Raw genomic sequence first — 23,001 nt, forward strand, 5'->3', positions numbered from 1 at the left:
TCCTGGGACCTCCTGGGGACCTCCTGGGGTCCTCCTGGATCCTCCTGGGACCTCCTGGGGTCCTCCTGGGACCTCCTGGACCCTCCTGGGGACCTCCTGGGGTCCTCCTGGGACCTCCTGGGGACCTCCTGGGGTCCTCCTGGGTCCTCCTGGGACCTCCTGGGGTCCTCCTGGATCCTCCTGGGGTCCTCCTGGGACCTCCTGGACCCTCCTGGGTTCCTCCTGGGTCCTCCTGGGGTCCTCCTGGGGCCCTCCTGGGCCCTCCTGGGGCCCTCCTGTGCCCTCCTTGGTCCTCCTGGGCCTTCCTGGTCCCTCCTGGGTCCTCCTGGATCCTCCTGGGGTCCTCCTGGGTCCTCCTGGGACCTCCTGGACCCTCCTGGGGTCCTCCTGGGTCCTCCTGGGGACCTCGTGGGGTCCTCCTGGGACCTCCTGGACCCTCCTGGGGTCCTCCTGGGTCCTCCTGGACCCTCGTGGGGACTTCCTGGGACCTCCTGGGTCCTCCTGGGGACCTCCTGGGGTCCTCCTGGGACCTCCTGGACCCTCCTGGGGTCCTCCTGGGTCCTCCTGGGGTCCTCCTGTGGTCCTCCTGGGTCTTCCTGGGTCCTCCTGGGGACCTCCTGGGGTCCTCCTGGGTCCTCCTGGGGACCTCCTGGGGTCCTCCTGGGACCTCCTGGACTCTCCTGGGGACCTCCTGGGGTCCTCCTGGGGTCCTCCTGGCTCCTCCAGGGCCTTCCTGGGGACCTCCTGGGTCCTCCTGGGCCCTCCTGGGGACTTCCTGGGTCCTCCTGGGGTCCTCCTGGGCCCTCGTGGGTCCTCCTGGGACCTCCTGGGTCCTCCTGGTACCTCCTGGGGTCCTCCTGGGGTCCTCCTGGGGACCTCCTGGGTCCTCCTGGGGACCTCCTGGGGTCCTCCTGGGACCTCCTGGGGTCTTCCTGGGTCCTCCTGGGGACCTCCTGGGCCCTCCTGGGGCCCTCCTGGGCCCTCCTGGGGTCTTTGTGGGTCCTCCTGGGGTCCTCCTGGGACCTCCTGGGGTCTTCCTGGGTCCTCCTGGGTCCTCCTGGGACCTCCTGGGCCCTCCTGGGGACCTCCTGGGGTCCTCCTGGGCCCTCCTGGGTTCCTCCTGGGGTCCTCCTGGGCTCTCCTGGGCCCTCCTGGGTCCTCCTGGGGACCTCCTGGGGTCCTCCTGGGCCCTCCTGGGCCCTCCTGGGGACCCCCTTGGGTACTCCTGGGACCTCCTGTGTCCTCCTGGGGTCCTCCTGGGGCCCTCCTGGGCCCTCTTGGGTCCTCCTGGGGACCTCCTGGGCCCTCCTGGGCCCTCCTGGGGTCCTCCTGGGCCCTCCTGGGTCCTCCTGGGGTCCTCCTGGGGTCCTCCTGGGGTCCTCCTGGGGTCCTACTGGGCCCTCCTGGGACCTCCTGGGTCCTCCTGGGTCCTCCTGGGCCCTCCTGGGTCCTCCTGGGGACCTCCCATTGCCATGCCTTGTTCGCCGCCGTGTGTGATGTGGATCAATGCACTGGTGTGCGTGCGGCCGGCACCGGGTCTTGAACTCAAGGCTTCTGAGGCTCAGGTTGGGGCTCTCATCATGTGGGCCTCCAGTCTTGCTTTCTGCCGACTCCCTGGAGTCTCACCGTCTTTCCTGAATATCCAGGACCACAGGCCTGAGCCACTGGTGGCCGTGCACGCAGGTGGACGACGCAGCCCTGCAAGGAGAGAGGGAGGCCCGGGATGTGGAGCAGAGCAGGGCAGGGGCGGAGGCCGGACACCTGGAAGCCGCAGGGCCGGGCGCACCGCGGCTCCTCGGGGGGTTCCGGAAGGGCGCGCCACGGGCGCCGTCGCTCTGGGTCCCGGGTCCCCCAGCTTGTGCTCGGGGGCGGGGCTCGTGAGGAGCGGCTCCCGACGGCAGCCGCTCCCGAGGGCAGCCACGTCCGGACTACATTTCCCAGGAGGCTGTGCGCACCGCGGGGGGCGGAACTGGGAGTTGTGGTCCAGGGGGCGGGTACTCCGCGTCCCGAGATGCAGCGCGACCCCGTGGTCGCGGGGCGGGGGTTTGGGCCGCGGATCTGCTCCGCGGCGGCCGCGGCGGGGGGCGCTCCGGGCCGGGTGAGGGGCGCTGTCCCCGAGGCGATGATGGGCAAGGAGGAGGAGATTGCGCGGATTGCCCGGAGACTGGACAAGATGGTGACCAAGAAGAGCGCGGTGAGGGGCGCGGGCCGCCAAGTCCCCGGGGCCCCGGCTCGGCTGCGATCGGGTCGAGCCCGCCTGCGGGCAGAACCAGGCCCCGGCCCCGGCCGGAGCGGGGGGGGGCCGAGCCGTTTCGCCCCTCCGCCCCGCCCTGCAGAGCCAGGCTTCTCCAGTCAGTTCTCATTCCGCCCCGGCCAGGCCTCACGCAGCAGCCCGCGGGCGTGGGCCGGTGGCGGAGACCCGGGGCCAGCTGTGGGCTTTGAGGCCGCGGCGGCCGGGGCCCTGGCGGCCGCGCGCGAAGTCGGGGTGGCTGTGCCGTCGGGGTGTCTAGGCCGGCTCGGCTCCGGCCACCCGAGCAGCCTCTTTTCGGAGCATCTTTAGCCAGTGGCACCAGCGTCCTGCCTGCCCTGAGTGGAGAGGGGGCGCCGGGACCCCGAGGACAGCCCCCGGGGCCGGCAGGGCAGCCCAGGCAGCTGAGTCACAGGCGTCCCGCGGGCCTGCCCAGCCCTCCCCAGCTGTGCTTGTGGGGGGGCCTGGGGGAGGGGGATAGTCTTTTGGAAAGAGCGTGGTGGGGCCTGGGCTTTGGTGAGGGTTCAGGGCTGGGGTCCAACTGGATAGGGGGACGGCAGGCACCGGTACCTTCCTTTACATTTGAAACGACCCCTCATGGAGGCCTTCGGTGGGCAGCAGAGCCAGGTGGCAGTGACCTGCTGGCCAGAGGAGGCAAACCCAAAGGACGAATGCTAAGTGAGGGTGAAGCAGAGATGCCCCGGGAACCCTCTGGGTCCTGGGAGTAGAAGATTGAGGGTCTGGTGGGAGCACATCACAAGTAGAAGCAGCCCAGGGATGGGAAGGTTAGGATTAGAAGGGGGGTTCATGAGTGCCCCAGTGCACATGTTGGGGTTTTATCTCCAGTCCTTCCTGGTGGATGGGTGGGTGTGCAGCATTGTTGAAGAATGCCCTAGGTTTCAGGAGATCGGGGCTCATCTGAGCCCAGCTAGAGGGGTAGGACCTGTGTGAGAAGACACTACTGCCTGGGCAGAGACACTGCACAGACTGAGTAGGCTCTGTTCCTTCCCCTGTCCACTACAGAACACGGGTGGCTGAGTGGCTGGTCAGCCATCGAGTCTTGGATACACAGTGAGCACTCATCAGGACAGGATGAGGGTAGGGTAGAATATTACATGAATTAATCTCAGTTCAAAGTAGGAGGGCTTTTTTGTTTGTTTGTTTTTGTGCCAGTCCTGGGTCTTGAACTAATAAGGGTCTGAGCACTGTCCTTGAGCTTCTTTTTGCTCAAGGCTACCACTTTACCACTTAAGCCACACCACCACTTCTGGCTTTTTCTGTTTATGTGGTGCTGAGTAATCAAATCCAGGATTTTGTGCGTGCTAGGCAAGTAGTCTACCACTAAGCCACATAAGCCACATTCCCAGGCCCAGGCCCAGTAGGACTTTCTTTTGTTTTTGCCAGTTCTGGGGCTTGAACTCAGAGGTCCTTGGCACCAACCTTTGGACTGCCCCCCCCTTTTTTTAACCTTTAGCTCAGGGCCTGATCACTGTCCTTGGGCTTTCCTCAAGGCTAGCGCTCTGCCACTTGACCCACAGCACCACTTCTGGCTTTTTCTGCGTATGTGGTACTGAGGAATCCAACCCAGGGCTTTATGCATGCTAGGTGAGCACTCTACCACTAGGCTATGCTCCCGATCCCCGTAGGAGTGATTTAACACAGCTCTGGAAGGGTGATTTAACAAAATCTGGATGCTCCTGACTTCCGGGGAAGGGTGTTGAGGCAGCAGCCTCAGAAGCAAGGGTCCTGGGGTAACATGATACTTTTGAGGAGCAGTAAGAAGCCTCCTTGCCATAGAGGCGCAGCCTATCTGTAGGACTTGTAAGGAATGTAAGTGAACCAAGCAGTTGGGCAAGGCAGAGTGGAAGAACAAGGGAGTGTCCAGGAGACGAAGTGGCTGGCCTGCGGTGGGGAGCTCTAATAAGGAGTGGGACCAATGCCTTGTGGCTGTCACTGAAGTGAGTCTGGTGCTTGTTGGGACAGCTTCTCCTGGCTTGGTGGGTGGACACATTGGTGAGGAGAGGCTGCCTTCCACCAGGGTGGACGGGTGGGAGGCCAGTGAGCCTGGAAGGAGCTTTCCATGCTGGTGAGGGGCTTTGGCACTTCCACACCAGTGTTTCAGTCAGTGACGTGATGTGATTGCTGTAAGCCCCATTGCTGCAGATACGGGTTGGGAAGCCACCTGACCTGTGAGGAGCCGCCTGCAGAGCACTCCCCTCCATCCCTGCCTGGGGTGAGGGCAGTAAGGACCCCTGCGGTGGTGCAAGAACATGTTCCTAGAGCTCTGGGCATCTCAAGGTGGGGGAACTGTGGCTTCCTTTGATGTGTAAACTGCTACTGCTTTATGTTACCCCCTCCCCTCCCCCGTGGGCAGAAGGAGGTAGGGTGATCTGGAGATCTGGAACCCTTGACGAAGGTCCCTCCTCCTTCCAGGAGGGAGCCATGGACCTGCTGCGGGAGCTGAAGGCCATGCCTGTCACACTGCACCTGCTCCAGGTAGGCCCTGTCCCAGCCTTGGACAGCTCTGGGGACAGCAGTTTCCAAAGCATCTGCAGGGCTCCCTATCTCCCCTTGGCCTTGTTTGGCATAAACACTTGTTCGGAGGAAAGGGTTCCTGTTTATGTCTGGTGTTTAGTGACGTGGGGAGGGGATATCTGAGGATAACCTACCTTGTCCTGTGACAGGATCGGACAGTATCCCCTGGGAGAGTTGTGTGCTAGCCCCTGTCCTGTGGGAACCGGGGGTGTGCTATGAGGGTCTGAAGCCCTCCCCCTTGGCTGGGCCATCATTGCTTCCTGACCCAGGCTGCTTGCCTTGCAGTCTACCCGTGTCGGGATGTCTGTCAACGCCCTGCGGAAGCAGAGCTCAGACGAGGAGGTCATTGCCTTGGCTAAGTCCCTCATCAAGTCTTGGAAGAAGCTCCTAGGTGCGGGTCAGACACTGAGGGCTGCTTTGGAGGAGGGACATCTGAAAAGGGCTAGCTAGCTAGCCTCTTGCTGGTCAGCACAGTATTGTCTTGGCCATGCTGCCCTGAATTTAGCCATGTGGGAGTGGGACTAACCCAGACCTAGAAGCATGGAGGTGAGAGCTGGAAGTGAGCTGTTGATGGGCGCCGTCGGTGATGGTAGGGAGGGCTGACTGTTGGACAAGGGTGTATGTTGGGAGAGAAGAGAGCTTAGGGCTGAGACTGGGCTAACGCTAACCCACCGTGTGTCACTCCAGTGGGAGGGAAGGTCAAGGCCAGGATGCTTTGGAGAGTGCCTCCAGATGAAGACTGGGCAGAAGGAAGTTCTTCTTGTGGACAGAGGAGTCCACTTTGCATTAGGAAGATAGCCATACCTCTGGACCCTGGAGAGGTCTCAGCTCTCCTGTTCACACCTTTGTGAGATAGCCACAGAACCAGTTATTCTTACCAGCTATGTGTCCATCGAGATACAAGTGGCACAGCATGCCCTAGGCCCCAGGGCAGGCTCTAGGCCAGGCCCTCCTCACAGCTGGGCCCAGGAGGAGACTGAAGGACATGTGCTGGGTCACTGGCCAACATGGTGGGAGGGTAGGCCCCTGAGAGGCTCCATAGAGGTCTGCTTAAGTGAGGGATATGAAAAGAGGGTTCTGGGAGGCTAACAGACTTGCTGGGAAGAAAGCCCCCTGGCAGGAGGGCCTAATAGCCTCCTGCACCTTGCTTGCCTGGCATGGCTGGGCTGGGAGGGAGGGGTGGGGGGAGGGGATATAGGGACTGATTGGCTGAGGGTAGGCCTTGGCGGTAGCTATCCCCCTGTCTGCTTGCCCTCGATTACTTTGTCCCCCTCTTTTCTGGCAATGGCAGATGCTTCTGATGTCAAAACGAGGGATCGAGGGAGGGGCATGTCTCTACCCCCATCGTCCTCAAAGGAGGCCCCAGAGGCCATGGATCCCAGGTAGCATACCAGAAGTGCCATCTTCTAGCATCCATTTCCTCAGCAGAAAAAGGCTGCTGATGTCCATGTGCCTGAGTGTTGCTCTGTGGACAGTGCTCCGTCCATACGTAGGCTTGGTCAGCCCCCGCTGTATGTACAGCTTCAGCGGTACAGCGGGGCCTCCTCTCCACCTAGCTGAGATGGGCTGCTTCTTACTCAGCCTGTACGAGCCTCTCTGTCTTGGATGACCTTCCCTGGCCTGTCTGCTGGCCTTCATCAGTTCAGGGGTACTGGAGGCTAGGGCCCCTCCAACAGACCCCACACAGAACCAAAGACGGGGGCCACATGGTCAAGATGGACTCCGTTGTCCTGGGGACAGCATGTGGGAGAGCAGGGGCTTCATTCTTGGCCAGATTTGGGAGCACTGGTTGGTGGGCAGGCTGAGCTCTGGGCTCCTGGCATGGTGGTGTGGTCTGGGCTCATCCATACAACTGTACAGTTAATTTTGTTCTGGGACTCCTCCTGCTATAGTTAATTCACGTAGGGGAATTGGCCAGCCTCCTGTTGGGGCCGAACCAGGAGCGGGTCATCCTTGAGCCATTGTAGTCATGCTGCCACCTGTGATAGAAGAGCTGATCTTAGGTGACCCTGCCTCATTTTACCTGCCTATCTCTTTCAATAGTTTAGTCCATATCTAGAGCCTCTTGGAGGGTGGAACCCCAGAAGTAGCAGGAATTCATCAGCCTGTTAGGACCAGGACGGTGGTGTATGTGTGGGGGGGAGGGGTGGGGGTGGAGTAGCTGAGACATTGTCTGCTGAGGAAGGATCTGGCATCTTGTCCCTAACGGGACTGAGCTGTGACCCATTGGGCCCCTCGTGGTCTGCACAGGACAGACACATAGGCTTGCTGGGCTGGATTGGAGATGGGTGAAGTCATTTGACTTGCTTAGGGTTTGTGAGGGTAGGAATGTCACTTTGACATCCACTTTTCTGAGCACGGGCTTGGGCCTTGTCTCTCCAGCCGCAAGAGGTTAGAGCTGCCCAGGACTCCGTCCACTCCACGGATCACCACATTTCCCCCAGTGCCAGTTACCTGTGATGCTGTGCGCAACAAATGCCGAGAGATGCTGACGGCTGCCCTGCAAACAGACCGTGAGTCACTGCTCCCGACACTGCCCAGGTTTACGTGTGGCGTGGCCTCCACCTCCCAGGCAGCGGGATGCCCCTCCTCAGCTCGCCTGACTCTGGAAGGAGTCTTGGGGTTGTTAGAGTACCTGCTGAGGGTGTCTACCAGAGAGGAGTGTACCCTTTCTTTCTCTGGCAGGGTGCTGTGTAGGCTGAGGGGTGGCCTGTGGAGAAGCCACTGGGGAGAGCTAGTGAGGGCTCCCTCTTGCAGATGACCATGTGGCTGTTGGTACGGACTGTGAACATCTGTCGGCGCAGATCGAGGAGTATATCCTTTGTTCAGGGCTTTAGAGTCTGTAGGCCATGGGCTGGCTCCCCCTGGTGGCTGCTGGGCACTACGGCTGGGCTAATGTCCTTACCTCTCCAAGACCCAGTGGCCTTCCCTCAGGAGGGCCTTCCTAGATCAGACGAGGGACTGCTTCTGCCTGTTGGTGGGTCTAGGGAAGGCACAGGGCTGCACCCTGCAGCTCTCCACGGGATCTGGGTAAGTTGATTGCCCTTTGTGACTGGGAGAACACAGCTCACATAGCCCCCCTGCAGAGCATGGTGTTGTCAGATGGGTCCTTAAATGGCTGCACTCATCTTCCGGGATGTGGGAAACACAGACATGAAGTACAAGAATCGTGTGCGGAGCCGTATCTCCAACCTGAAGGATGCCAAGAACCCTGACCTGCGGCGGAATGTGCTGTGTGGCGTCATAACGCCCCAGCAGATTGCTGTGATGACATCAGAGGTGAACCCCATGAGAGGGCTAGTGGGGCTGCTTCCCTGGAGCTGCAGGCTGAGCATCCCTCCCCACCCCAGGAGATGGCCAGCGACGAGCTGAAGGAGATCCGCAAGGCCATGACCAAGGAGGCCATCCGAGAGCACCAGATGGCCCGCACGGGCGGCACTCAGACTGACCTGTTTACCTGTGGCAAGTGCAGGAAGAAGAACTGCACCTATACACAGGTGAGACTGTGTGCTTGGGGCAGGCAGGCCTCTCTCAGGCTCACACCTGTCCACCTCTGCTGGGCACTGGGCCTGTCAGGATGAGGGTCTACGACTGGGTTTCCCTCTGAGCCTCTAGGCAGGGATCCAAGCCCACCTCCCCAGGAAGCGCAGCATTTTAGTCTTACAAGTCCTGGGTCTCATCTGTGCTGGGGCGCTGGGCATGGTGGCTCCGCTCTGCCCAGCACAGAGTGACAGGGGCATGTGCGATGGTACAGATGGGAGGCAGGTATGACGTACCACCTGGAAACAGCTGCAGGGCCCTGGGCCTTGCTATGGACCCAGACAAGTGTTAGCGGCTTGTAAAGGAGAGTGGACTGAGGTGGTTCCTGTCAGGCCAGATTGCGCAAAGGGTCACGGAAACCACCATCTTCCCTTTTGGGGCCTCAGGGACCTGGATCAGTGCGGCCCGGCTCAGCCTGTGGGATGGATTCACTCTTGGACCTGTGGGAATGGCCATGGCCCCTGGAACCTGGCCAGTCCCCCATCCTGGAGCTCCCGGGGGGAGATGCTCTTGTCCTCAGCTGGCATTTTAGGCTCTTTGGGCCTAGTCCAGCATGAAGCCTTTTAGGCCTAAACCGGGGTCTGTGCCACAGCAGCTTGCCTTTCTGAGGCCCGGCTCTAGAGTTGGGAGAGTGTGGGAAGCCTCAGTTCAAGTCACTGGTGGGTCCATGGGACCAGGGTCTAGAAGGCCAGTGCTGCTCAGGTCAGAGGACTCCTCTCTGCAGCAAGGCCGTGTGACCCCAGGGCTCAGCCACTTGCCTCACAGGTGCAGACGCGCAGCTCTGATGAGCCCATGACCACCTTTGTTGTCTGCAATGAGTGTGGGAACCGCTGGAAGGTAGGTGGGCCTGGCGGCCCCCTTGCCTTGTTGTCTGGGGTGGGGGTGTGTTAGTCTAGGTGGGGTTGGTTGATGGTGGGAGCCAGGCAAGTCTCCAGGGAGCCTCAGGGATGGGGTTCTGGTTCTGTGGAGCCTAAGCTGGACACCTTGTGGCTTCCCTGCAGTTCTGCTGAGCCCTTGTGCAGATGTGCTGCGGCTCTCAGCCATGGCTCCCGCGTTTTGGGTGAACACAGCTTCTTTGGAGACCCTCCTGAAGGCAGCATGCTCTGTCCCAAGCCCACCCGCCTGCCTGCCTGCCTCGCACCTTCCTGCCCTTTGCTCTCATTATTAAAATGTTTTGTTTTGCCTTCTTGCCATTGTTGGTTTAGTGGGCTGTCCACTGACTTCACCTGGGTTTTGTCCCGTCCTCCACTCCTTAAGGCCAGGGAAGGCTTGGACTTTTAGCTTGTGTGAAGCAATACAGGAGACGGGAGACTGGGACTTGTGGCAGTAACCTGAGTTACGTGACAGAACAACATGGTGCTGGGTGGCACTGCCTGTTCACAGCTCACACATGTACACCAGTGTGTGAGGCGAGCTGGGAAGGTCTCGTCCAGGACCTCAGCCTATGCCCTAGCTAGTTTCTGCCTGCTCTCCTCAGGGAGGACAGCCTGGGGACTGGCTGTCCTGTCTGGTGACTTGGTTTGTCCTGCATCCTGCTTCTAGACAAGAGTGAAGTTCACCCATGGGGCAGGAGTTTCGGGACCCTAGGCCAATTTTAACTCCAAGTTGCTTAAGCTCCAGAAACAAAGGGAAATGAAGATGACACTATGCCCAGCACGAAGGGACCTCTGGGAAGGTCACCTCAGCAGTCCTGACTCAGCTAGGCCCTCTGGGAGATGAGAGTCCTGTCACATCTCGAGCCCTTGCGAGGTACGGACTTAGCAGCCTGCACAGGACCTGCACAGCTGTGCACTGGGGTGGGGCCGGGCCTCGTCAGGGATGACCCTCCTCTTCAAGGCTCCTGCTAGAATAAGGTAACCTGGTTTTAGGTCCTTGGAGGAATGGGGATGACTATGAAAACACCTTTATCTTTTCTTGATAAGCACACAGTGAGCACACTTCCAGGGTTAAAGTCATGAACATACAAGATATACTTAGGCTCTGTCACTTGAGCTTCATTCTGAGGGTCCACATCTGGCTGAGGTTCTGGGGCACAGACGGCTCAAGCAGGAATATCTTTTGCCACAGAGGCTCTGTCTCCACCTGAGGCGTGCTGTGGGTGCACGCACAGCTCCCTAGAAGACAGCTCCAGTGAGGCACTGGTTCAAGGCAGGAGACCCGGCGAGGCAGTCACACACTGAATAGGGGCTTCTAGCCCACTCTAGGCCTACAGCTCTTGCTGAGCCAGGCAAGGGCAGAGCTAAGGAGCATGGCAGTTGCCCACTATGACTGGATCTTCTAGCCAGCCAAGGGCCAGGTATGAGCCCTGAGTCTGTCCAGGGGAAGGTGGTGTCCGTGCTGTGGGCAGGCGGCCTATGCCTCGGAGGAGGGTTGTGGGACCCCTTGGAGCAGCAGCGCACGGTAGGTGGGGGAGCTGAGGAAGCGAGGGTAAGAGTCCCGGTGCATGAGAGTATAGATCTGTAGCTGTGCGTCATCAAATGTGTGTGCTGACGGCTCCTGCATCTTCCTGTTGATGCCCTCCCTCACACGGGAGTCCAGGCTCACCTGTGGGGGTTGGCACTGAGGTCAGAGAGTGCTCTTCCCAGGCCACCCACACCCAGCCTAGCAGCTGGCGCACCTCTCTGGGGGACAGGATGGACACGTAGTCCTCGTAGATGAGCCGCGCCTTCTCATCTACTGTGTGCTGGTTGGCCTCTGCCTTCAGCTCCTCACAAGCCAGCCAAAAGAGCATGTTCTCCTCGCTGAACTCTGTGCGCAAGAATGCCCGAAACACACTGCGGCCCGCCGAGCTGTGCATCAGCTTGTCAAAGGACTGCGCCCAGCTCTGAACGTCTTCTGGGCTTGGTGGGGCACTGTGGGCATTGGGACCAGATCATGTCAAGCCAGACAAAACCGGGTGTTGGCACTTAGGTGACAGAAGCCAGACTCACCAAGTTTCGCAGCTGGGGAGGGGCTGCAGCTTGCTCTCTGGTGGGGCCTGCCACGCTCGCTGCCGCCGCCGATGTCGCCGCTCTTGGTTCCTGGCAATAAAGGATGGTGACACTGCTCTATGCACCAGGGCTACCACATGTGGGCCATGGCAGATGCGTGGCATGGGTGTTGGCCTGCTGCAAGGAGGGCGTTAGTGGAAGGGGTCCTCTATACACACTGTCCTGCACCGAACGTGTTTGTCCGGGTGGCAAGGCACGGTTCCTCAGTTTGACCTTGGTTTATCCTTTCATTTCAGGAGGAGGAGTTGGTCCTGGAATTGGTGCTTAGGGGCTTGCCTTTGCTAGGCAAGCACTGTACCACTTGAGCCACATTCCTGTCTTTTATTTTCAGATAGGGTCTCAAGACTGCCCTGGCTGCTCGCAGATTGCATCTACTTACCTTCGTCTCCTGAGCAGTGAGGCTCACAGGTGTGATGGGCAGCCAGGCCCAGCCCTGATGCCCCCCCCCTTTACCTCCCCACCCCCCTTTTTGGTGCTTGCACTCAGAGCCTTGGGCCCCTTTTAGCTTTTTCTGCTCAATGCCACCACTCTGAGGTATCATCTGAACAATGCCTCCAGGTCCACATGTGCACGTACACACACATGGCTTTCCACTACTGGCTTTTTGCTGGTTAATTAGAGGTAAGAGTCACAGGCTTTCCTGCCAGGGCTAGCTTCAAACCATCTGAAAATGGTGGGATAGCAGGCATGAGCCTTCATCTTTTTCTTGAAGAAAACACAAATACAAGGATGTGACTTGTTGGTTGATTCCATTTGAGTCCCTCTGCCTACATGTCTGGACTTGCCTGGTCCTGGATCCTGACACCTGGTCTAGGGGCTTGAACTCTGGGCTTGGGTGCTGTCCCTGAGCTCTTCAGCTCAAGACTAGTGCTCTACCACTTCTGGTTTTCTGGGGCTAATTGGATAAGTCTCATGGACTTTCCTGCCTGGGCTGGCTTTGAACCGTGATCCTCAGATCTCAGTCTCCTGAGTAGCTAGGATTACAGGTGTGAGCCACTGGCACCTGGCAACCTGGCTCTTTTTAAGGGAACCTTCTTCCCTGTCCATGCCCTGGCAGCAGCTATACCAGATGACAGACATCTCTAATCCAAAGACACAGACTGAACTGCTTTTCCCATGCCCAGCTCCTCAGCAGCAACACAACTTGTGTTGCTTCTCCTTGTTCTACCACTTGAATCCATGACCAAGCTGGCAGTAAGGCCTAACTGTATACTGTTTCTTCTCTGGGCTAGGGCCTCAGTGGCTTGCTAGTTGGGTTAGATCCCACTTTGGGTCTTCTAAGGCCGCTCAGGGCCATTTTGTGAGGTATCAAATGTCCACTAGCTTCCACACTGTCCTAGGAAACCCCATTTATTACCTGAAGACCCTCTCTCCCGCAGAGGCTCAAGGACCCCCTCAGCACACTTCTGGCACTGAGCTAGCTGCTCCTTCATTTAGGACTCTGCTCAAATCTGGAACTTGCTTGTCCCACCAATTCCCAAATACCCAGTACGCACACACTGGTACCATCAGGCATCTTTTGGGTGTATGGTACCACGTGCGTGCAGTCTGCCTGATGCCTGCACACAGACATACCCTCTGTACACTAGGTAGAGGATCGTTATGATGTCTCCTGGGGGACCTGCGTGCTATCCGTTAGTCACCAGCGTCCAGCAGTCCCTGGACAGTGCTGTGAGGTGATGCCTCTGAGGCCATCATGGGGTTTGTCCTCACAAGCTTCATATCCCAATTACATATTGCGAGATCTGCCCCTGCAGACCACGTCCCACCCCCAGGCCCACATACCAGGAACAGCTGCAGCAGCACCACCAGCACAAACAGCAAGGGTTGCGGCTGGGGGTTGCCAGGGGGGCTGCTTCATGGCTGGACATGGAGGGAGGCTTGTCTGCCTCCTCTGGCTCTGTGTGCTGGGGAAGATGGGGCCACTTTCAGCCTTCAGGCCAGAACCGCATGGACCCTGCATAGCTGCCCACCCACCCACATGTCTAGGCTCCTAAAGGAAGAACCCTTTGGCCCCCAGGTGTTCAGGAAGTGGCATACCTGCTTCTCAGCCTCATGTGGGGTGGGCATGGGTGGGTGGAGGGGTCACCCAGGCTCTGTGGTGCCAGCTTCTGACCCTCACCACGGTCTGGGGATCTGGGGAGAGGGGCCAAGTTCCGAGCATCTTGTGATCCTGTGCCTCTCCACCCCCTAGTCAAGGGTGGTAGAGAGTCTCTTCCCTGCCCTCCCCAGCCCTTTCTGTTTCCCAGCCCAGCCTACACCAGTGGCTCTGGGGTCCAGCTTAGTGAGGAAGGAGCTGGAGCAGCTTCTGGCCTCTCTTTTTAGGTGAGGCTCACCTAAAAAGATGGGTTCCAGGACACCCCCATCTGCTCAGACCCTGGAAAGCAGGAAGCCTGGGTTCCTCTTTCTTGGCTTCCGGTTCCTAGCTCCTCCCACAGGGGCTGGATTATAGGGTGGTGCTGCAAGGGTGTCACAATTGTGACCCACTATCTCCCTTTCAGGTGTTTCTGCCTCAGTCTGTGAGGCAGGAGAGCAGCTCAGCCAGATGCAGCAGGCTAGGCCTGCAGCATTAAGGACTTGAGTGGGGCTCTGGACTCTTCTCCACAGTGCATGGCATAAGAGAGTGCACTGGTGAGTCAGGTATCCCGGGAACATGTCCCTCTTTGGTTCTCTGCTCCCTCTGACACACTCCTTCCATCTTCCCCTGGCTTTTCTCTTGGTTTACCAATGCTTCCCAGCTGCAAACACTTCAGGGGCTCCAGCCAGGAAGTGGAGGTCATCTTCCCAGGTGGAGTGGCCTTGAGGAGGCTTTAGGGGTTCCTGTGAGTGGCTTATTCCTCCCCAGCTTGAGCTGCACTCACATGAGGAAGGGTGTTTCAGGATCTCCTGAAAGCCACCAGGAAGCTCACCACAACCCCGGTGTCCTCAGGGTACTGGAGCAAGACAGCCAATCAGCATTCTAGAGGCAGATTTGAATGCTTCCCCTGGGCCTGTGCCCACCTCTGGGCCAAGTTTTGAACCCTTTCTGCATGTCTGCCACCCTCTTCAGAAGCCAGGGACTCATGAGAGTCCCAACTTTAGTTTCTCACTTAGTTCTTCCCCCCAGGACCCTATAACTAGTGGTAAGTTTGGGGGGGGGGGGAATGCTTGAATTGGGCACACGTAGGACACCTGGCCTCAGACTGGAATTTGGAGTCTCACCGGCTCTGGGGGACAGGGCAGAGGGGCCTAGGCTCAGAAGTCGTTTGGTGGGAAGCTTCTAGGGAAAGGAAGGCCACTCTTCTCCCTCAAGGCCCCCACCCTCGGCCCGTCCCTGGAGATCCGTCTCCAGCCGGCTGTGCTCAGGAGAAGGGGGCAGGTCGGGGTGCTCGCGGCAGCCCCGGGAAGCCTTCCCGCTCCTTGGGCCCCGGAGCGGCAGCGGTCTGCTCGCTGGCTCAGAAGCGCCTGCTTGCTTCGCAGAGGGGACGGGACGTGGAGACCCACCCGGTCCGTGCAGGCGAGCACGAGGGGACCGCCGAGGGGAAGGAGCCCCTCCCGCCTCCCTGGCGCTCCTCCCCTCCGCGGACCCCCGCCCGGCCCTTCCCGGGGGAAACTCACCAGGGCCCGAGGCGGGAGAGCGCCAGGCGCGGCCCCACCCTGGCGGCCGGAGCGGCGCGGCGGCCGGGACTCGAGCCGGGCCGGAGGGAGGCCGGCGGGGGGCGCGGCTGGCGGGGCCGAGTCGCAGCCGGAGCCCCGCGTGGGGCGCGGCGGCGGCGGCGGCGGCGGGCGTCCCGTCTGCCCTCCCCGCTCGGCCGGCGGGGCGGCGGGCTCGGAAGCCCGGGTTCTTCCGGCCCCCGCCTTTGAGCAATCACTTCCCCGCGCTCCGAGTCGCGGAAAAGGGGAACTGAGGCGGCGCCCCTCCCCCCCGCGCGGGTCCGCGGCGCCCCGGCCCGCGTGGACGCCCCGCGCGCGAGCGCCCGCCGCGCCCGCCCCGCGCCCGCCCCGCGCCCGCGCCGCCGCCCGCGCTCTCCGAGGGCCCGCCGGTGCCGGGGAGGGGGCGCGGCCGCAGTGCGCAGGCGCCTAGGCGGCACTTCCCCAGAGCGGGGGGGGGGGGGGGGGGGGGGCCGGGCCGGGCCGGGACTTCCTCGAGGCCGCCCCGCCCCGCCCCGCCCCGCCCGGGCCCGCGCCGGCCGGCCGGCCTGCCTGCCTGCCGCCGGCCTCGCGGGCCAGGGCCCGCGTGTGCGTGTGCGTGTGCGTGTGCGTACATGCTCGAGCACAGGGTGCAGGGTGGCCCCTGTGAGCATCCGCAGGCGGGCATATCTATGCATGTTTGGGACAGAGGAAGGCTGCACGCACAGGACGGTGGAACAATGGGTCCTCTGTGTACTGCGTGCAGGTGAGCTGCAGCGTGTCCCTGTGTGCGCATGCGCGCGCGTGGGGGCCTTGTGGGCAGTGTGTGTGTGTGTGCAGTGCAGAGGCTCTCCTGTGCATGTGTGCACACATGTCATGCACTGCATGTGCATGCGTGTGGTGCACGTGTGTGCTGCAGCGTGTACTTGTGTGCGCATGCTCGTGCGTGGGGTGCATTGTGGGCTGTGTGTGTGCAGGGCAGAGGCTCTCCTGTGCACACGTGTGTGCACGTGTCATGCACTGCATGTGCATGCATGTGGTGCACGTGTGAGCTACAGCATGTACCTGTGTGCGCATGCTCATGCGTGGGGTGCCTTGTGGGCAGTGTGTGTGTGTGTGTGTGTGTGTGTGCAGTGCAGAGGCTCTCCTGTGCACACATGTGTCATGCACTGCATGTGCATGCGTGTGGTGCACATGTGTGGTGCAGCGTGCCCGTGTGTGCCACAGTGTAGCCCACATGCACACACAGGTGTGATACAGATGGTGTCCTGTGTGTGTGCATCTACATGTCAGAGGGAAGTCTATGTGTGTGGTCAGAGGGTGGCCTGTATGTGTATGCATATGTGCATGTATGTTTGTACATGTGTGTGGTACAGAGTGCCACCCGTGTGTGTGTGTGTGTGTGTGTGTGTGTGTGTATGTTGCATGGTGGCCTGAGCCAATGCCCAGCTCTGATCAGAACTGTACTTGCCTTTCCATTCTTGTGGTACCCAGTGTGGGGCTCTAGCATGCTTATGATCCTGCTGTGACAGAGACTTCTGGGAAGGACTGACCTCTGTCCCTAGCCATCGTCTTGACCCTGCCCAGGTCAAGACGGGGCCTTCCCGAGGAAGAAGCAAAGGTGTTGAGCTGCAGCAGTGAGAGTTTCAGGTTTTTCATTCTTGTTCTGTGTGGCCTGACTGAATCCCCGTGGATTCTTGAAGCTGCTCTACGATAATCTGTCAGGAATGCCCCCGCCATCGGCCATTTCCTCTGAGTCTTTGTAATTGAGTTCAGATGTTAGCTCGCTATCGCAGCGTGTTCTGGAACCAGTGTCTATGCAGCCCTGGCCCTGCTCTGGAAATGGCCTGCTCTCTCTCTCCACTCCACCCTCTGCCACCGGGATCCTGCCTTCCACAGCACAGGGGTGGGCCTAGCTAAGTCCCAGGGTCAGGATCCTGCTCAGAAAATGCCTTACGTCATGCACTACAAAGCTCTGAGAGGTGCAGAGCCGCGGGAGATTTCACACGAGTTCTTCATTCCTTAGGGAAGTATCTGGGGTCCCCACGTATTGTATTAGGCAGTGAGCTACACGAACCAACCTGAAGTTGACTGCGAGAGCCAGGGTAGAAGGTGGTAGGGTGAGAGATGAAGAGGACGGAGAGTGCAGAGCACTGCCGGGAAGCCCGGGGGCCTGGCTGAAGGAAGAGCAGTGGATGTGTGCTGGCCATCACGCTGCCTTCAGTGCTCAGAACCTTTCTAGCTGCTATGCTGATGTGCCAGCAGAAAGCAGAAAGCTCCTCTGAAGTGGAAGCAGATGTGCTTTAGTTTCGATAACAGGCCTGAGAGACAAGTGCAGTTGAGGACAGGGAGACTGAGCAGAAATGGGCTAAGGATGCAAAACTAGGCTGACCCTATAGAGCTTTCCAGTGTGGGGAAAACTGCCAGCGGGAGGGGGGGTTAGTACCTTCTTCCTTTGAAGGTCACTGTATCTCCTATTCCTCCTGGTCATCTGGCACTTCAGGCCTGTTTTCTACTTGGTTGGACTCTGCCCCTTGGCATGGAGCATGCCCAGAAATCCAGGAGGGATCCAGGGGGTGGGCGTAGGGACAGAGCTCTGCACCCCAGTATATTGGAATTTTTCCTCATGGATCTGCGCATTCTCTATGCCTTTTTTCTTTTTTGTTTGTCAGTCGTGGGGCTCCAACTCATTGCCTGGCCAAGTGTGCACTGGGGATGGTGAGGGTACAAACAGGCTCTTTATGATGGAGAACTCCAGGAGGGTTTTCTGTCTTGGCTGTGGGGGGGCCTGGGTGTGGGGGCCCCTCTCCAGTTTTTCCTGTCCTCTGGCACCTCTCCAGAGGCCAGCTTTGGCCTAGGTGGTCTCTCTTGCTCCCAGCATGCCATTTCCAGACCCCCGATGGATGGATGCCGAAGAGTCCTGATTGGGGGGGACACCCGGAGTCTGGGGACAGGGTGGCCACCCGTACCGGGGAAGGGCCCCACGGCGGCCCGGGGCTCCAGGGGCTCCAGGGGCGCAGAAGCCTGGCAGCCACGCGCCCTGCTTCCTGGGTGGGGGGGGGGTGAAGGGAAAGACCAGAGGCTTCGGAAGAGAACTTTATGTGCGAAGGGGGCTCGGCCGCAGGTTCAGGACGCCTCCATCACAGGAAGGCGTTGCCGTCCACGGCCTCTTCCAGGATGGTTTCCACGCGCCGCCGCTGCGGGAAGAGGGGCTGGGGCTGGTGCGCGGGGAAGCGCGGGGCCGGCCGCCCGCCCTCCCCGGCTCCTCCCCGGCCTCTGCCCCAGCCTCCTTCCCTGGGCCTCCCTTCCCCGGCCTCCGCCCCCCGGCCTCCTTCCCCGGCCTCCGCCCCCCGGCCTCCTTCCCCGGGCCTCCCTTCCCCTGCCTCCTCCCCGGGCCTCCCTTCCCCGGCCTCCTTCCCCGGCCTCCTTCCCCGGCCTCCTTCCCCGGCCTCCTTCCCCGGCCTCTGTCCCCGGCCTCCTTCCCCGGACCTCCGCCCCGGGCTTGCTGGCACCTCTTGTCGGTCCAGGGGGTCCGGGATCCGCGTGGGCTTCAGCTGCGGCGGCAGGAAGAGCTCCAGCCGGATGGCGGTGCGCGCCGAGTCTTGCCGCTGGACCAGCAGGGCGATTTCCTCCGCCTGCGGGCGGGAGCCCAGCCGGCCGCGGTCCCTCCCTCTCCAGTCCCAGGCTCCTCCCCCGAGCCCCCCCCCCGAGTACCGCCCCGCCCCCAGTGCCCCGCCCCCCAGCGCCCCGCCCCACCCCTTCGCCCGCCCCCGGCCCCCCGCCGCGCCCCGAGCCTCTCCGTGCCCCGCCCCCAGTGCCCCGCCCCCCACGCCGCGCCCCGGGCCTCTCCGCGCCCCGCCCCGCGCCCCCCGAGTCCCACCCCGCCCCACGCCCCGCCCCCAGTGCCCCGCCCACCAGCGCCCCGCCCCTACCCCACCCAGAGCCCCGAGCCCCGCCCCCGAGCCCCGCCCCGCCTCCACGCCCACCCGCATGCGGGTGTAGCGCAGTCTCAGGGCGCGGACTCGGCCGCGCGCCTCGGCGGCTCGGAGCACGCCCAGGAGCCGGCTCTGGCGCTCGGCCCGCGTCTGCGGCTGCGCCCAGGCGCGCGGGTCCGGCATGGCGTACGGCATGTCCACCGAGTCTCGGGGGAAGATGGAGGCGGCGGCGCCCACGTCCTCCAGCAGGTCCCCGAAGAGCAGGTGGCGGCGGCGCGGCCCGGGGGCCATGCCGCTCAGCCCCTCCGCCGTCAGGGACCAGCCGGGCTGCGGGGGCTCCCGGGAGGGCGCGCCCTTCCCGCCGCGCCCCGCCGCGCCGGCCCCGGGCGGCCCGCTCTTCCCGGCCCGCGGCCGGGAGCCCTTGGCGGCGGGCGGCGGCGTGCTTCGTCCTGAGCGGGAGAGAATGGACCCTACGTCGGACTCCTGCCAGGGCGCTGTCCCCACGGGGCGCTGTCCCCACTGCACGCTGTCCCCACGGGGCGCTGTCCCCACGGGGCGCTGTCCGCACGGGACGCTGTCCCCACGGGACGCTGTCCCCACGGGGCGCTGTCCCCACGGGGCGCTGTCCCTACGGGGCGCTGTCTCACTGCATGCTGTCCCCCCTGCACGCTGTCCCCACTGCACGCTGTCCCCACGGGGCGCTGTCCGCACGGGACGCTGTCCCTACGGGGCGCTGTCTCACTGCACGCTGTCCCCCCTGCACGCTGTCCCCACTGCACGCTGTCCGCACGGGGCGCTGTCCCCACGGGGCGCTGTCCCCACTGCACGCTGTCCCCACGGGGCGCTGTCCCCACTGCACGCTGTCCCCACTGCACGCTGTCCCCACGGGGCGCTGTCCCCCCAGCATGCTGTCCCCCCCTGCGCGCTGTCCCCACTGAACGCTGTCCCCACTGCACGCTGTCCCCACGGGACGCTGTCTCACTGCACGCTGTCCCCACGGGGCGCTGTCCGCACTGCACGCTGTCACTACTGCACGCTGTCCCCACGGGGCGCTGTCCCCACTGCACGCTGTCACCACTGCACGCTGTCCCCACGGGGCGCTGTCCGCACTGGACGCTGTCCGCACCGGACGCTGTCTCACTGGACGCTGTCCGCACCGGACGCTGTCTCACTGGATGCTGTCCCCACTGGACGCTGTCCCCACTGCACGCTGTCCCCATGGGGCGCTATCCCCACGGGAGTTGTCCCCACGGGGCGCTGTCCCCACGGGACGCTGTCCCCACTAGGTGCTGTCCCCACGGGGCACTGTCCCGATGGGACGCTGTCTCACTGGATGCTGTCCACACGGGACGCTGTCCCCACTGCACGCTGTCCCCACGGGGCGCTGTCCCCATGGGACGCTGTCTCACTGGACGCTGTCCCCACTGCGCGCTGTCCCCATGGGGCGCTGTCCCCACTGCACGCTGTCCCCACGGGGCGCTGTCCCCACGGGGCACTGTCCCCACGGAATCTGTCCCCACTGCACGCTGTCCCCGCGGGGCGCTGTCTCCACTGCACGCTGTCCCCACTGCACGCTGTCCCCACGGGGCCCTGTCCGCACTGGACGCTGTCCCCACTGAACACTGTCCCCACTGAACGCTGTCCCCACGGGGCTCTGTCCCCACGGGACGCTGTCCACACTGGACGCAGTCCCCACGGGGCGCTGTCCCCACAGGATGCTGTCTCACTGGACACTGTCCCTATGGGATGCTGTCCCCACTGAACGCTGTCCCCAGGGAGCGCTGTCCCCACGGAGCGCTGTCCCCACGAGACACTGTCCGCACTGAACGCTCTCCCCACGGGACGCTGTCCCCACGGGGCGCTGTCCACACTGGACGCTGTCCCCACGGGACGCTGTCTCACTGAACGCTGTCCCTATGGGATGCTGTCTCACTGGACGCTGTCCCCACGGGGCGCTGTCCCCACGGGCACTGTCCCCACGGGGCACTGTCCCCACGGGGCGCTGTCTCACTGGACGCTGTCCCTATGGGATGCTGTCTCACTGGACGCTGTCCCCACGGGGCGCTGTCCCCACGGGGCGCTGTCCACACTGGACACTGTCCTCATGGGGCGCTGTCCCCATGGGGCGCTGTCCCCACTGCACGCTGTCCCCACGGGGCGCTGTCCCCACAGGGCGCTGTCCCCACTGAATGCTGTCCCCACTGAACGCTGTCCCCACTGGGCGCTGTCTCACTGAATGCTGTCCCCACTGAACGCTGTCCCCACTGGGCGCTGTCTCACTGAATGCTGTCCCCACGGGGCGCTGTCCCCACGGGGCATTGCCCCACGGGGCCTTGTCCCCACGGGGCGCTGTCCCCACAGGGCGCTGTCCCACTGAACACTGTCCCCACAGGATGCTGTCTCACTGGACACTGTCCCTATGGGATGCTGTCTCACTGGATGCTGTCCCCACAGGATGCTGTCTCACTGGATGCTGTCTCACTGAACGCTGTCCCTATGGGATGCTGTCCCACTGGAAGCTGTCCCACTGGACCCTGTCCCCACGGGGCACTGTCCCCATGGGGCACTGTCCCCACGGGACGCTGTACCCTCTGGGCCCTACCCATACTGTCCTGCGGGATGCTGTCTCTTCCGGATTTCCCACAGCCACAGTAGGCTCTATACCCTGGCCTGTGCCCTTTTGCCCAGGAAGTTTCCTGGGTCTAACATCTGCCCTCCGCAGGCTCCTAGGTTACCTGACTGAGTCACTTAAAAGCCAGGCGCTGTTATCCTAGCTACTCAGGAGGCTGAGATCTGAGGATCAAGGTTCAAAGCCAGCCTGGGCACTAAAGTCCCTGAGACTCTTCTCTCTAATTAACCTCTAGAAAAGAGGAAGCAGGGCTTGGCTCAAGGGTAGGGCGGCAGTCTTGAGCTGAAGATCTCAGGGACAGTGCCCAGGCCTAGTTCAAGCCCATGACCCACAAAAAAAAAAAAAAAAAGTTTTAGAAATTGTTCTTCCTGTCCCATGGGCAGTTCTGATTGAATGGAGAAAATACAGAGGCATGAGAATTGATCTCAGACCCTACGTAGAGGCAAGGGACTGCTCTGGGCTTTGAGGTCGCTGGTCATTATTTAATCAAGATACTCCTGTTCCACTGGAACCCCAGGGACTGGTCTGGTCTGCCCTGCCCAGGACTGGGCCTAGGATTTCCATGCCCATCCCTCTGGGGGGATGGGAGGGGAGGGCATAGGTCTTCACAGTGTCATGGACAGAAGAGCTAGCACAGAGGAGATGTGTGAGTGTGTGTGTGTATGTGTGGTGTCTGTTGCTGTGTGTACATGTGGGGAGCAGACCACAGGGAGGGGAGAAGAAGGGGCAAGGATCACAGGGACAAGGGAAACCAGACTAGCCTCTTTCTGGATTATCTTGCCATCTGCTAGGTCCTGGCTCACTGTGGGCCAGGCACACAGCTAGAGTTCCCTGCCCTTCTTCATGCTCCTTTGTTCCCACCTACCAGCCAGGATTCACCAGCCAGTCCTTAGTCAGACCTTCCTGCCCTGTGTCCTCAGGCTTTCTGTATTCTCAGTGGGAACTTCTGGCTTAGCCAGGATTCTCTGGGCTTGTTGACATGGTTGCCCAGCAACCAGGAGCCCCAGTGATCCCACCATGACAGGCAGAGGAGGGGCCTAGGCTGAATCTGGTCCTAAGTGTGTCTGGGAATGAGAATGAGATGCTGGGTTGGAGCCCTGGAAGTGGGACTCATGTACCATTTTCGAGCTGTAGGTTCTGATTCTGGCTGTACTCATTGGAGGTAGTTTTCTGGATAGGGGCTCACCTATAGAACACCTTGGTGGCTGAGGTTCTGCCTGAGACTCTCACTTCTTCCAGGGCAAGTGTGAGATCTCAAATGTCTAGAGATCATCCAAAGGTTTGCTGAGCCCTAAGTCTCTAGGGTTTTGAACCATAGGTTTCAAAATTTTATACTTGGTTTATATTCTTTTTTTGGGGGGACGGGGTCATGGGGCTTGAACTCTGGCTGCCGCCCTACCCTAGAGCCACAGCCTCACCTCCCATTTTCCAGTGATTAATTGGAGATAAGAATATCACAGCTTGCTAGTGCCTGGACTGGCTTTGAACCATGATCCTCAGATCTCAGCTTCGTGA

General features: G+C 61.4%; 3 protein-coding genes across 7 annotated transcripts; 1 reads left to right on the top strand and 2 right to left on the bottom strand.

The window, feature by feature from the left end:
* The first annotated feature begins 2,034 nt into the window (after positions 1 to 2,034).
* Tcea2 (transcription elongation factor A2) lies at positions 2,035 to 9,512 on the top strand. Of its 4 annotated transcripts, none has more exons than XM_090352674.1 (10): positions 2,035 to 2,194; positions 4,682 to 4,744; positions 5,069 to 5,174; positions 6,075 to 6,165; positions 7,166 to 7,296; positions 7,541 to 7,597; positions 7,908 to 8,062; positions 8,134 to 8,280; positions 9,048 to 9,160; positions 9,325 to 9,512. In XM_090352674.1, exons 1-9 carry the CDS (start codon positions 2,123 to 2,125, stop codon positions 9,117 to 9,119), a joined length of 894 nt encoding a protein of 297 aa, XP_090208800.1. In that variant the 5' UTR covers positions 2,035 to 2,122; the 3' UTR covers positions 9,120 to 9,160; positions 9,325 to 9,512. The 4 variants fall into 4 exon arrangements, with proteins under 4 accessions (XP_090208800.1, XP_090208799.1, XP_090208802.1 ...); XM_090352673.1 differs by having other exon boundaries at positions 9,089 to 9,160; XM_090352676.1 differs by having other exon boundaries at positions 2,112 to 2,194; positions 4,623 to 4,744; positions 9,089 to 9,160.
* A 784-nt stretch (positions 9,513 to 10,296) lies between these two features.
* On the bottom strand, positions 10,297 to 15,020 carry Rgs19 (regulator of G protein signaling 19). Of its 2 annotated transcripts, none has more exons than XM_090352678.1 (6): positions 14,911 to 15,020; positions 13,354 to 13,449; positions 13,099 to 13,220; positions 11,254 to 11,343; positions 10,941 to 11,163; positions 10,297 to 10,867 (listed from the first exon to the last, which is right to left on the bottom strand). In XM_090352678.1, the coding sequence occupies exons 2-6, from the start codon at positions 13,381 to 13,383 to the stop codon at positions 10,676 to 10,678; spliced, it is 657 nt and encodes a 218-aa protein (XP_090208804.1). In that variant the 5' UTR covers positions 13,384 to 13,449; positions 14,911 to 15,020; the 3' UTR covers positions 10,297 to 10,675. The 2 variants fall into 2 exon arrangements, with proteins under 2 accessions (XP_090208804.1, XP_090208803.1); XM_090352677.1 differs by having other exon boundaries at positions 10,941 to 11,175; positions 14,911 to 15,019.
* Positions 15,021 to 18,005: 2,985 nt separating this feature from the next.
* Lkaaear1 (LKAAEAR motif containing 1) lies at positions 18,006 to 22,429 on the bottom strand. The gene is made up of 4 exons (XM_090352911.1): positions 22,352 to 22,429; positions 18,909 to 19,306; positions 18,435 to 18,557; positions 18,006 to 18,119 (listed from the first exon to the last, which is right to left on the bottom strand). The coding sequence occupies exons 2-4, from the start codon at positions 19,146 to 19,148 to the stop codon at positions 18,063 to 18,065; spliced, it is 420 nt and encodes a 139-aa protein (XP_090209037.1). The 5' UTR covers positions 19,149 to 19,306; positions 22,352 to 22,429; the 3' UTR covers positions 18,006 to 18,062.
* Between the last annotated feature and the right edge of the window lie 572 nt (positions 22,430 to 23,001).

This window comes from Megascapheus bottae, chromosome 18 (assembly GCF_031878675.1).
Source record: "Megascapheus bottae isolate mThoBot1 chromosome 18, mThoBot2.hap1, whole genome shotgun sequence".
Taxonomy (NCBI): Eukaryota; Metazoa; Chordata; class Mammalia; order Rodentia; family Geomyidae; genus Megascapheus; species Megascapheus bottae.